Here is a 13893-nt window from a genome sequence, read left to right on the forward strand (position 1 = left end):
AGCTTTATAATCTGTGACTAAGTCTTCTAGACACAGAGGTGCCTGAGGCTGCAATATGAGGATGTGACACCCTAGGCAGGAGAGGCATGGACAACATGTCTCTGGATGTAAGACAGAGAGATGGCACCTTGGACATTGGTATATCCACTTGGATACAGCTGAGACTTTCCATGTATCAAGTATCTAACATCATCACTGAGGGAAAGAAGGCAACAAGAGCTGCCTTGTTCAAAGGGCAAGCCAGTGCCTCTCTAAGCAGACCATGCACTAATCTGGGCTCTACTGTGGCCAGAAGCCCTATTGGGAAGCTCTGGGGCTAGGGTGAGAGCAGCCGGGTGCCTTTCTGATGCTCCACCTTCCACCATGGGAGCCACTGCCCAAGAAGGCAGACACAGGCTGACCCAACTTAGATTTTATAAATGGCTTAGCAGCAGAAGCAGGTGACATGCATACAGTGTCTTGTTGTATAGTCCAGACTGGCCTTGAATTTGGCGTCCTCGTGCCCCGGTCTTCCAAATGCTAGAATTATAGCTGTGTCAGCATACCTGCCTAGCTCAATGAATGAGTCCAAGCTCATTTTTAAAAGGAAAAGAAAAAGAATGGGTGAGGAGTGGAGAAGATGGGGAAGAAAGGGGAGGAGAAGGGGAGGGGAGAAGAGGGAAGGGAGAAGAGAGGAGGGGAAGGAAAGGAGGAAAGGGAGAGGAGGGAAGGGAAAGAAGGGAGGGGACATAGGGGAGAGGAGGGGAGGGGCCGACTGAGGGGTGGAAATGGAAGGAAAGGGTGGGACAGGAGGGGACAAATGAGTTTCAGGCAGCACTTAGTCCCAGGGAATTATATTGTGGCAAATCAGAGGACTCTGTGGGTGGAGACAGGGATGACAACCCTGCTGACTGTGAGGGATGGCAAGAGAGGTTTGGGGAAGACTTTGCTCTCTAGCACATGAGGCCTGCTTTCCTGCTTGGCCTCTGTGACAATATGCTTAGGAGTGGTCCTGGGAGGTTTTGCTTCCTTGGCTTTAAGCCTAGTTCTGCAGTTTTGCCCTCCTTGTTGCCCCAAAACCTGCAGGGTGGCAAGATAGTGGATGTTGGTGGGGTTGGGTGGGAACACAGAGCTTTTCTGGGGCAGGAGGGACCAGTGCAGGCAGCACCTTTGGGACTCGGCTGACAACAGGTGGGTCCGGGTCACAGTGGGTGGGAAAGGCAGTATGTTGGTGACCTTCAGGCGGCTGGCCAGCTCGAAGTGTGCCTTTTCGCCTTTCCCGTCCACTCCTTTCAGTTCATCCGGACAAGCCATGCACTCGTCCTTTTCCACCCCCAGCACCTTTTCTTCCGGCTGCCAGAAAATATTCCTGCTTTTCTTACTCAGGCTGTCCAAGTTGTGAGAAGAGCTTTTCAGCGGGGGTAGAACCACGAGAGCCTTGGTTGCAACGGCGTCAGAGATGGAGAGCCCTTGGTCGGTGCTGCTGCTGGGGTTCCTGCAGGCCTTGCTGCTAACTGCCTCAGGGATGCCCCACTCCTCCATGCACCAGATAAACTCCTTCATTTGCAGGCTTTTTTTTTCTCCATGCAAGTATGTGGGAAAGCAGAGTTTGTTAGGCTCTCTGGAAGCAGGGCCCTGGGAGGGACTGTTCCAGTTCTTCTCAGAGCCCCAATTCTTCTGGGAGCTCACCTCAGCCACAGCAGCCTCCTCCAGTTTCCCAGCCGCCGAGAGGGGCCGGGGCTCCAGACTCCCTTGCGAAAGACTCATACAGAACAAGCAGTTGCTGCCACCACTGGTGCCTTCTCCTACCCGCCCCCTTCTCACTTTCTTCTTTGACCAGATGCAGGCAGTTGGTGAGGTCCTTCCCCAGCCATGGACCTGCAGAGACAGTAGCATGTCACCCTCAAGCCAGCTGTGCCAGGTCCTGCTTCCCCATCTTGGCCACACTCCTGGCAGCTTTACTTGAGCCACATTTTTTTTTTCTTAAAATTGACGTATCTTAAACACACACACACACACACACACACACACACACACACACACACACACACGCACACACAATCTTAACATGGAGCCTAGCTGGCCATAAACTCCTGCCTCTGAATCTGAAACCCTAAACCTCCTAAAATCAAAACCCTGAACCTTTGCTATTTTAGCCTCACACAGGCAACTGTACTATAGCAGCGTATGCTAATCTCATGCTAATCTCGGGTTCAACAGGAGCTGCTGTTGACTAAAGCCCTCCGCAGGGCACCGGTACCAAGCCACTGGAGTACTGACTACTGCTCCCTTCCGGCACAATCCAGTTCAGCAACATGGGCCTAAACTGTCCATTTCCATCCAACGGCTTCTTGTGCTGAGTCAGTTTCCCGAGCACAGGGCAGGCTATTCAGAAAGGACAGAGGGGCAACAAGGAGCAGAGCAGTCCTGGGAACCCAGAACCCCTGAGTGCCCCAGGTATAGCTATGTCCTCTACCTCTGAAGCCTCCTAGTGAGGCTGCCTACATTAAAAAATAACAACAACAAAAACCACAGGACTGTATAGGGATCACACATCTGAGATTTAAGTAGGGTAGCCTGTGCTTTGTGTTGAACAACCTGGAAACCCCACATTTAACCTTCGATTTGACTGTTTCCTTATTACCCTAACCGTTTAGTGTCCGTGCGCTCTCACAGGCAGTGGGATCCATGTGTGGGTGAGCATGCTGTGGTGTGAGTGTGAAGGCAGGAGACAATTCTGTGGAGTCAGTTCTCTCCTTCCTCCTGCATGTGGGCTCCAGGGCCCCACGACTTGCCCTGTAGGACCTCTGCACGCTGAGCCAACTGCTGGCCCACCGTTCAGCCAACTAAGTCAGACGCCCCACACTCCTTAGGAAATTGTGCTAGCAAGGCACCTGCCTTATAGTTTTAAAAGTTGGAGGGAGCCTGTGTCTCGGGAGCTTTTCCAGCCCTCTGTGCCCATTACTAGTCAGTGATGTCTGGGCGCCACCGTTCACCTCTGGGTGCCTCAGCAGCCTCTTTCCCAGCATGAGGCCCCAGATGGCTACGGAGCTGTTGACAGAACATGTATGGGTGCCTGTGAGTCACTGTGTCACTGTTTCACCTCCCAGGGCTCCTACATTCACCACGACGTTTGCGGTAACATAAACTACTTGGGAGAGGCCCTGCAGTAGACACTGAGGTGAGAAAGACCCAAGAAGGCACTCACAGCTTCCTCCCACCCAGTGCTGATGGTGAACTCGCTGGCCCTCCCATCCTCCTCTAGTGTGAGCTCGCTGACACCAAGGAGGCAGCAGACATGATTCCTTTCACTCCTCTCGTCTGGACAATGGAAAGTCAGCGCCGTCTCTTCTGCATCTTCAATTTTCTTGTTTTCCTTATTTTCTAAAAAAGTCTCACTTTCCTCACAGAGATCCATTTCTGAGGTGATTGCTTATGGTTTTTAACATCTTCTTCCTACAAAGTTCAATTAAGCTTGGTTTTAATACGATTTTTTAAAACAAATCAGAAGCTCAAGTGAAATATTTTAATATACTCAAGAAAGACTGAGAATAAACATTTCAAAACTATCCATTCCTTTTTTTTTTTTTTTCCGGAGCTGGGGACTGAACTCAGGGCCTTGCGCTTGCTAGGCAAGTGCTCTACCGCTGAGCTAAATCCCCAACCCCAAAACTATCCATTCCTAACTGCTGACAAAAAATATGGTAATTTTTGTTAAAAACTAAGGGATTTTTTTAAACATGTGTATGATGGTGAAGGGGAGAGGAGGGACATGCCACGACACTTTAATAGAAGTCAAAGCACAACAGTTCTGTAGTTCTGTCCTTTAATTCCCCACCCCCAGTCCCACCTACACACACACACACACACACACACACACACACACACACACACACTCGGGATTGAACTCCGGTCATCAGGCTTGTGAGGAAAGTACATTTACCTGCTGAGTCATCTACCAGCCCAAGACAACTGAACTTAATAGAAGCCAAAGGAACAGAGAACAGGAAGACACTAGTGTTAGCTCTCTCCCTGGCTACCGTTCCAGAGTTCACAAGGGATGTCGGTCTACAGATGGCACTATCAGGAGAATAGTGGGTCCACACAGCTTACAGAATCAGGCTTCACATGTTCCCAGAATCCTCAGAGTTGGCTGGGGGTCCCAAGTTTCCAAGGAAGCTGGTTACTCTTCTTCCTACCCTTCTGTATGCTGGCCCTACTCTGCTCCCCAGGATAAGCTCTACTTCCCCCAAACAAAGCAAAGCAGCGAGTGTTGGCGGAGAGATCGACCCCCAGCCCTGTGCAGGATGAAATGGAAATACTTGGAAAGCATCGTGGTAACACACAATGACGTAAAACAAGATTGTCACAGAACCTGATAACTCTGCTCGGAGTTCTACACTTAGAAACTGATCCTCACGCCTCTGCCACAGTCTGGACAGTGAGTGCGAGGACTGGGAAGGGCTTACAGTGGGACTGACCACTGGTGGATGTAACATGGGTCTCCCTGCACTGCCAGACTAGAGCCAACTTCCTGTCTTAGCCACCAAGTGGCTGGAATTTTGGAAGTGTGCCACCACTTATAGCTAAGCATTGATATATTCGCATGTATTGTTTGGAAGTAAATATATATGTTCCACCTTTACATAGGTGGTTATGAGGGTGACAGGTGCCTTTATGGGCTGAGTCATGTCGATGACCTTTCTTCCCAATACAGAGGCAACACTGGTTTCTGCACACCAGCAACAACTTTTAGCCCTGCACACAGAGCAAAGCTTTTCAAGGGGAAGTGCACAGGCTAAGCCTAGGGAACCTGAAAATGCTGGTACCTGCATCACAAAGTGGCCTAGCAGGATAAAAGTGATCGAATCCCAAGTCTCCACAGTCTACCATCCAACCAAAGCCCCGTGTTCTCTCTTCCAGAGTAGCCCTTTCCGGCTGTGTGTGTCATGAGAAGAATCTGAGGTGTCTATGCAGATTGATAGTGAGGTCAGCAAAGGATGAAGGGTGCGGTTTGGGGTGAACCCCATGCTGCTATAGAAACTGGACCTCACGTCTAAGAAGATGATCCAGCTGCATCCGATTACACTGCAGCAAAGGAAACTCAGTATTGGTTTATAAACAACATTTTTTATATGTACTTTCCCCATGGCCTGCATTGACCCCTTTGACGTCAAAGGAACGAGTCAAAACTTGGTCAGATCACTACATAGCAATTCATTATACGCCGCCACTTGAGAACACTGAGGTCCCTGAGGCAGAAACTAATGCTCCCCTAGCAAGAGAATGTGGCTGCCCTTTTCCTAATTAAAAAAAGTCAGGGCCAGTGAGGTGACCTGGCTGGTAAAAGCTCTCAAAGTACAAACCTGATGACCCAAGCGCAATCCCCAGAAGCCACAGGATTTAATTAAAAAAAAAAAAAAAATCTACTGAGCTGGACCTGTAACTCCTCACAGACTCCCAGTGAAATAGAAGGCACTGACAGTAGAAGCTTGCTAGTCAGCCTAGAACACACAGCACAACAGAAAACACAGGCGGTGGACGGAGAAAACCAACTCCAGAAAGCTGTCTTGTGCCTGCCATACACAAGCCGGGGCATCGTCATGGGACGTGTGCATGCTAGCATAGAAATGCCTAACTATACTAATACATTTTTTATTATTTTGAGTATTGGGGGTGCGGTAATTTGCATGTGCTGTGCCCACAAAGGCCAGAGGCACTAGTGCTCCAGGAACTTAAGTTCCAGGTGGCAGTTGTGAGGTACCTGATTGGGATAATACAAGGAACCAAACTCGGGTCCTCCGAAAGAGCAGTTGGTGCTCTTCTTTCTAGCCTCGAAATTAGAAATGAATGAGTCAGTCAGTTCATGGCTTCAATTTTAAGTTTTCCTACTATAAATATACCTTCAACTTTGGCTACCATTCTTTTCATCTAATACATATTAACAGTTAACAAAATGTAAGCGGCAACTAGAGCTGAGTATGATAGCGCATGGCTGTCATCCCATTGCGGGAGGCTGAAGCAGAAATTCAAGGCCTATCTCAATCTTCCTTTATCATCCTCCCCCTGCCTCCACTGCCAAAAACAAAAATAAAATCATCAAAACCAGACATGTGTGGTTTCATCTTTTTGTTTTGTTTTGGCCTTTCTTTTTAAAATTTGTTTGTTTGTTTGTTTGCTTATTATTTGGGGGGCTAGCAAGGTTCTTCAGTAGTTGAGAACATTTGCTGCTCTTGTAGAGGACCCAGGTACAGTTACCAGCAACTACACAGCAATTCACAACTGTCTGTGACACCAGTTCCAGAGAATCTGATTTCTCTCTTGGCTTCTGCAATACTGCATATATGTGGTTCACATACAGGCAAACATTTTTAAATAAAACAAAATTTATTAGGTTTATTTGTGTTATGTGTATGAGTGTTTTGCCTACATGTACATATGTACTTTCCATGTGTGCCTTGTGCTTCAGAGACCAGAAGAGAGCACTGGACTTACAGACAATTGAGAGCCACTATGTAGGTGCTGGGAATCAAACCAGGGTTCTCTGCCAAATAAGTGCTCTTAACCAATGAGCCACCTCTCCAGCCGCTCTAGTATGTTTTTGAGACAGAGTCAGCCTTAAACTTGGGGCAATCCTTCTACCTGTGTTTCTTAAGTACTGGGATTAAGCCAAGTATTTCAATGGCTAGCTTGTGACCTCTCATAAATTATATGCAGATTTACTATTCTGTTAGAATGCAGGAGGTCTGTATTGTTACCCTCCTTGCCTTTTTAAATGTTCCTGTGTATATGATGTCTTGCTAGCATGTATGTGTACCACAGGCATGTCCTGTGTGCTAGGACACCAGAGAAGAGCACTGGATCCCCTGAACTAGAGTTAGTCATTGGCTACCATATGGGTGCTGGGTATGAACCTGGGCCCTCTGCAAGAGCAGCCAGTGCTCTTAACTCCTTAGTTAGCTTTCCAGTCTGTATTTTTCCACCTTTTAACTCACATCTTTATACAGGGTCTCATGTAGCACAAACTAGCCCTGAACTCAATACATAGTGAATGCCTGAATTTCTGATCCTCCTGCTTCTATCTGCTGAGTGCTGTGATCACTGAAGCCTTGAGCTTCAGAATTAAACTGTATGTGTCTGTCGACTCGTGTAAAGGTGTGCACATGGTGTGCACATCAGCTGTCTTGCTCTCTTACTCACCTGCCTTGTTCCCTTGAGACAGTCTCTCAGGGGGCCTGAAGCTTAGTGTTTTCAGGTTAGGCTGCCTGGCTAACAAGGCCAAGCGTTACATCTAGGGTGGGCTTGAAAAGACAGCTCCGTCGTACAGTGCTTGCCACACAAGCAAGGAAAACAGAGTTCAGATCCCCAGCACCCACATAAAAAGTCAACTGCTGCGGGGAATACCTTTAATTCTGACCCTAGGAGGCAGAGACAGGGAGGTTCCTGGGCTTGCTGGCTGGCCAGTCTGGCTAAAATCAGAGAAGTCTGGGTTCAGTGAGAAACATGTCTCAAAAAATAAGGTGGCCGAGGGCTGGAGAAATGGCTCAGTAGTTAAGACTATTTGCTACTCTTGCAAAAGATCCATGTTCGGTTCCTGGTACCCACATGGCAATTTAACAACAGCCAACAATTCCACTTGCAGGGAATCTGATGCCCTTCTCTGGCTTCCATGAACACCTAGTATGCCCATGGTATACATACATACATTTAAGCAAAACACTTGTATACATGAAATTAAAATAAATAAATCCTAAATTTATATAGATATAAAAAAGAAGGTTGGGCTGGAGCGATGGCTCAGTGGTTAAGAGCACTGACTGCTCTAACAAAGGTCCTGAGTTCAAATCCCAGCAACCACATGCAGATGGTTATCTGGAACAGGGATCTGGTGTCCTCTTCTGGTGTGTCTGAAGATGGCAACAGTGTACTCATAAATAAATAAATAAATAAATAAATAAATAAATAAATAAATAAATAAGGTAGAGAGAGCTTGAGGAAGATGCCCAATGTCAACCCCTGGCTCTACGCACACATGTACATCTGAACATACGTACACCCATACACAAAAGGAGAAGGGTTTTAGTTCAGTGATGGAAAATACTGAGTAAACTAGACGTGCATACAACTGATATTGCCCGCACAGAGGTGTGGTCAATCGTGGAATACTAAGCCTTGATTGGCTGCATCCATCTGACGTAAACAGCACAACCCTCACTGGTTTGGTTTGATTTTGTTTTTGTAAGACAGTCTTGCTATAGAGACCAGGATCTCCTGGAACTTCTTAGCCTCAAATTCGTGATCCTCTGGCTTTTGCTTCTGAAGTGCTGTGACTTCAGGGATGGGTAATATACACACAGCTACAGGTTTTTACTAGGAAAACAACCTAATCAGGACTGGACACATGGCTCAAGTCAATACAGTGTTTGTCTCACAAGCATGAGACCTGAGTTCAGTCCTGAACTACCAGCCAAAATGTTAGGTATGATGTCATGTGTTTGTATTTCTTATACCAGTGAGGCAGAGATAGGTAGACCCCTGGGGCTGGCTGATCCAATTGGTGAGCCTCAGTGAGAGACCCTATTTCAACAAACAACACACACACACACACACACACACACACACACACACACACACACATATACACACACACACTTAAAAATTTTAAGAAAGCAAAAAAAAAATAATTAAAAGTTACCATGTAGGTTGGGGATTTAGCTCAGTGGTAGAGCACTTGCCTAGCAATCGCAAGGCCCTGGGTTCGGTCCCCAGCTCCGAAAAAAGAAAAAAAGAAAAAAAAAAAGGTTACCATGTAGCCTGCAGACTCTCCACGGAAGAAGTGTGTCCCAAAGCTGGGCTTGGAAACTGTGAAGTAAGGAACCGTGGCCAGCCACATTACGTCATCTAACTAAGTACATGACCCTTCCCTTGGGACTGGACTGTAACACAACACCCTCAGCTCACACCAGCACAAAAGAATATCCTTCCGCCGCTCTGCAAATGGCTACACCTTATTCAATCTCATCGTGTATAACATGAAGATGTTCAAAGGCAGAACCATGTCATATGCCAGAACGTTGACTGTATGTAGTAGGCTAGCTTTTCTGTTTTACCTTGAAGAGGGTATGAACACATGGTCAAATGTGTATAGGGCACAGAGATCCTGTGCCCCTGCAGTAGATTCCAGACATAGCAGATCTTTGAAACATTTTGATGTAGAACTATCAGCTGATTGGCTTAGATAATTCAGAATTTGACTCTGAGATCCCATAGTTTTCCTTTTCTGCTTTAAGACTACTTTGATTTGCTGGCCATGATGGCAAACACCTTTCATCCCAGCATGAGGGAGGCAGAAGCAAAGGCAGGTGGATTTCTGTGGGTTTGAGGCCAGCCTGGTCTATATGGTGAACTCCAGGATAGCCAGGACTGCATAGAAAAGAGAAAACGTTTCTCTTCCTGAGGACCTGGATCCAAGCACCACATGGCAGCTCATCTCCATGTGTAACTCTAGTTCAGCCTCTGAGAGAACTAGGCACCAACATGGTGTACAGACTTACATGCAGACAACAAGCACTCTCTCTCTCTCTCTCTCTCTCTCTCTCTCTCTCACACACACACACACACACACACACACACACACACACACACACAATTAAAGAATGAAAAATAGGGTGATAGATGTGTGATAGAGCACTGGGTTCCAGCCCCAGCAACCAGGCACAAGGAAGGTGTGGGCAGGATTGGAAATTTAATGTCATCCGAGACTACCTAACAAATTCAAGGTTAGCCTGGGGTACTAAGCCCTGTCTAGAGTGGGGGGAAAAGCGTTTATTCCTATTCCGATGATCAACTCCATACAAGCAGAGGCTACCTAAATGTGCTGAGAAGCTTGATACACAACCACTGCAAGAAACATTCTGTTGTTGATTGATGATGCCTGCCACAAGCACAAAGAGGTAGTGCACACGTTTGCTTTTGTCAGTGCAGTCAGAATACAAGATTCCTGCGTCTGACAGACACGTTCCTAATCTATCAGCAAGTACTGAAAGCAGGTTGCCTGGCAAGAAGCCAAAGCCCAGGATAGTGTAGGCAAAAGCATATGCTACTTGTATCCCAGGGACACTGGTTCCTGAAGCCTCCTATCTACCATGCCACAGCACCTTACTGTTCTACACCTCATCTTACTAAAAGCGATGGCTTTAAGAGACTGCTGTAGCTGCTCCCAGGATTCAGAATCCAGATGCTGGCGGCACAGCTCAGGAGGTTGGCAGGAGTATACCCAGTTCCAAGTCTACCAAGCTAGCCTGGGCTACAAAGCAAGACTCTGTCTCAAGTAGACAAAAAGAAAACAAGAACATCTCCCTATACTAATTAGCTGTGGCATATACTTACATGCCTACACGCACGCATAGCAGCCATTATGAAGCACTCTTTTGAATTCTTCTGATGGATCGGGGTTGGGGATTTGGCTCAGTGGTAGAGCGCTTGCCTAGGAAGCGCAAGGCCCTGGGTTCGGTCCCCAGCTCCGAAAAAAAGAACCAAAAAAAAAAAACAAAAAAACTATAAGGAATTCTTCTGATGGGTAGGGTGTGTGCCATTTCTACTCAGACAGCTTCTAACTCTTGCTCTCTTTCATTTTTGCTTAGGGTCTAGATTTTTGGTTTTAACAGGGTCGCATTTTGCCCTTTTTCGGCTCTCTGAATTCACTAAGTGCTGAATCCTGAAAGGGACTTCGAGGGCTCCCAAGGCTCACAGCAGACAGAACCCTGGCACCCAGACCTTCCCGTCTGGTTCCTTCCTTCTACTAGTAGCCCCTCACACTCCTTCATGCCACATAACAGCCTCTGGCTCCTCTCCTCACTCCCAGAGGCTCCTACAAAGCTACAAGCTGAGAGTCAGCCCATCCTTCAGAAGGTCCCACAAGGCTGCACCAAGTTCTTCCCATTGAAACCTCGACCACGCCCCCAAGGCCACGCCCACCAAACGACTCCTCCCCTAAGCCCGCGCGCTCCCCAGGCCCCGCCCAATCCAGGGTCCCCATCAGAGCCATACCCCCATCTTCGTCTGACTTACCCGCCCAGAAGGTTGCTTCCTTCCGCGGCTCTGCCGCCCGTGAAGTGTCTAGGGAGTGTTCCCCGGGGTGAGGAAGTGGCCACAGCCACTTAGACGCTCCTACGGGGCCGCGAGGCAAGGAAGGTCCGGAGCGGCTAGTCGCGGCCCGCTAGAGCCGGACTGTTGCCCTAGGTTACGGCCGCGTCGGAGGCGAGCCTAGGGGCAGTCTTGACGGAAGTGACGTAAAGCCTCAACAAAACAGCTCAAGGGAGGAGGCTCTCTGAGGGCGGGACTAAGGAGATTCCCGTCGCGCAGTTCGCGGTTGCTTGCTTTACCCCATGGCCTGTTGCTGGGTCCCTCCTTTGCCTAAACGACGATTTCGGGCGACTGGCCGGTGGCGCCTGCGCGCTGCGGCCCACGTGCTGTCAGGCTCTTCGAGGGCTTCGCACCGTCGACGTTGGGAGGCCTAGTTGCGTTGGGAACAGCCTTTTGCCTTCTAGAAGGAACGCCTCAGATGCCAGGCAAACAGTGTCTGTAGATTTGGCCACTTCTTCCTTTGGGCAGAATCGTCCCTTCCTTCTTGAGATCCCGTGTGCTGGTGGAATGCAGGGGCAGAACTTCGTGGGAGGACTCATTCCGGTTTGCATGTTTTTGAGTCACAGTCTCCTCTGTTTTGTAGCCTAGTGTGGCCTTGAACTCATGGCAACCCTCCTTCCTCGGTGTCCTAAATAAACATTGAGGGGATTGAGGGTGTGGGTTTCCACCTCTGCTGATATGAAGGATTTGTTTTGTTCTTTTTAATGCTGCCCACTTTACTGGGGCAGAAGCAGCAAACAAATACTCGCAAGGGGGGCCCCACTTCACCATGCTGCTCTTGGTGCCTTTGAGCACTGAAAAACACACCCCAGGCTCGTAACCTATGCCTGACGTCGGGCATTGGGTAGTAAATCTAGCATCCCAACTCTTCATGTCTAGTACCAAGGCCTCTCTGCTTTCTGGTTTAAAAAGTATTAGGAAAACAAGCCTTCAAAAGCACGGTGAGTAAAAGGCATTTGGAAAAATAGCTAAGAATTACTACTTTTTACATTTATAGCATTATATAATATATACACTATAGCATATATCAATCGATGGCATAGATTCATAGCATTAACGGCCTCTAAAAATGTGATGTATGTGACAGATTATTAAGTTGGAACAAAGTCCTCTTCTAAACTATGAATATTTATTTCCCACATACATACATACATACATACATACATACATACATGTTTGTTTGGGAGAAATACATATTGTAATATGTATTTCATAACATAGGATATGACACATACTTCTAAAACTTTATGTTTTTAGATTTATGTATACAGGTGTTCTGTGTGTGTATGTACAGCATGTTCCTGCTGGGCAGTAATAAAGGCACACTGGTTGTTTTCTAGGTTCACATGTTAGACAGGGACTCACCGAGATGTGTCTCCATTCCACATTGTTTAGAGGTAGGGTCTCACTATGCTGCCTGGTCTGGCTCCCAAGTCAACATCTTCCCTCTGTCTCTGAGTGCACGTGCCACCAGACCTGGCCACTCAAGCATAATCTTTACAAGTGAAGGTAGGCAAAAATCTTTTAAACAGCCACAGAAAAGCTCAGAAATGGGGGCGGGGGAGGGGGGAGATCAAATTTCCTAGTCGGTGGAGACAGGATCTGGTGTCCTCAAGCACTGGTCTTGGTCTTTTTCATACAGGATACTGTCTGTGGAGAGCCCTCTAGTGGTTCTACTAAGACCCAGCATAGTCAACCTCCAAGGTGACTTTCTTTTGCTCTGTGGAGTTTTGTCGTTGTTTTACGTTTTAGTGCCTTCTGAACAATCTGTGTTTTTAAACTTTAATTTTTTTTAAAAACTTTTAAGTGTATTGGTCTTTTGACTGAATATATGTTGGTGCAGCACTCCCATGCCTGGTGCCCATGGAGGTTAAAAGGATGGGGGACTTTGGAACTAGCGCTACAGGCATTCATGACCATCCATGTAGATTCTGGGAATTGAACCCAGGTCTTTTGGAAGAGCAGACAGAGATTTAACCACTGAACCATCTCTGCAGCCCCCCTGCTATATTTCTGAGGTTTTAATCTTTTGAAAGCATTCAAAGATGTTAAGAAAAGACAAAGACGGGGTTGGGGATTTAGCTCAGTGGTAGAGCGCTTGCCTAGCAAGCGCAAGGCCCCGGGTTCGGTCGCCAGCTCCGGAAGGAAAAAAAAAGAAAAGACGAAGACTAAAACAAAAAGGCAAAGGAAGAAAGTATCTTTCCAAAGTCTGGCCAGGTGTGACGGTGCGTCCTTTAATCCAGCCCTTGGAAGATGAAAGCAGGAAAATCTGGAGTCAAGGTGGTCCTTGGCCACACCCTCCAGCTCAGCCTGGGCTTCATGAGAGCCAAGCTAAAGCAATTAAGTCAGAGGGAGTGTGACAGAGCTGTCTACCTGCTTTCCTTAGGAGGGTGGGGGAGGGGTTGGGGATTTAGCTCAGTGGTAGAGCCCTTGCCTAGGAAGCGCAAGGCCCTGGGTTCGGTCCCCAGCTCCAAAAAAAAGAACCAAAAAAAAAAAAAAAAAAAAAAAGGAGGGTGGGGGAATTCACCCATGGGTTTTGGTTTGGTTTGGTAGTGGTGGAGTTTGTCTGTGTTCTTATTTGAACGTCTGAGCCCAGGCTAGCCACGGGATCTATAGCTAAAAGATGACCTTGAACCTTGAACTCCTGATCCCCAGGCCATCCCCCTTCCAAGTGTTGGGGGTCACCAAGCTTGATATACATATCGGTGTGCATACCATTCCCCACCCCCAATTCCCAGTCAGCACTTTTAAAGCTGATCTTAGAGAATC

At 47.5% G+C, this 13893-nt stretch overlaps 1 protein-coding gene across 1 annotated transcript; it reads right to left on the bottom strand.

The window, feature by feature from the left end:
• Positions 1-817: 817 nt before the first annotated feature.
• C19h16orf46 (similar to human chromosome 16 open reading frame 46) lies at positions 818-11221 on the bottom strand. The gene is made up of 3 exons (NM_001101015.1): positions 11050-11221; positions 3188-3435; positions 818-1857 (listed from the first exon to the last, which is right to left on the bottom strand). The coding sequence occupies exons 2-3, from the start codon at positions 3395-3397 to the stop codon at positions 847-849; spliced, it is 1221 nt and encodes a 406-aa protein (NP_001094485.1). The 5' UTR covers positions 3398-3435; positions 11050-11221; the 3' UTR covers positions 818-846.
• Between the last annotated feature and the right edge of the window lie 2672 nt (positions 11222-13893).

This window comes from Rattus norvegicus, chromosome 19, assembly GCF_036323735.1.
Source record: "Rattus norvegicus strain BN/NHsdMcwi chromosome 19, GRCr8, whole genome shotgun sequence".
In the NCBI taxonomy this organism is placed as follows: Eukaryota; Metazoa; Chordata; class Mammalia; order Rodentia; family Muridae; genus Rattus; species Rattus norvegicus.

Coding starts and splice junctions, on each gene's coding strand:
- C19h16orf46 (NM_001101015.1), bottom strand. CDS start 3,397: ATGGATCTCTGTGAGGAAAGTGAGACTTTTTTAGAAAATAAGGAAAAC. Junction 1,858..3,187: donor GCACTGGGTGGGAGGAAGCT/GTGAGTGCCTTC, acceptor CTGTCTCTGCAG/GTCCATGGCTGGGGAAGGAC.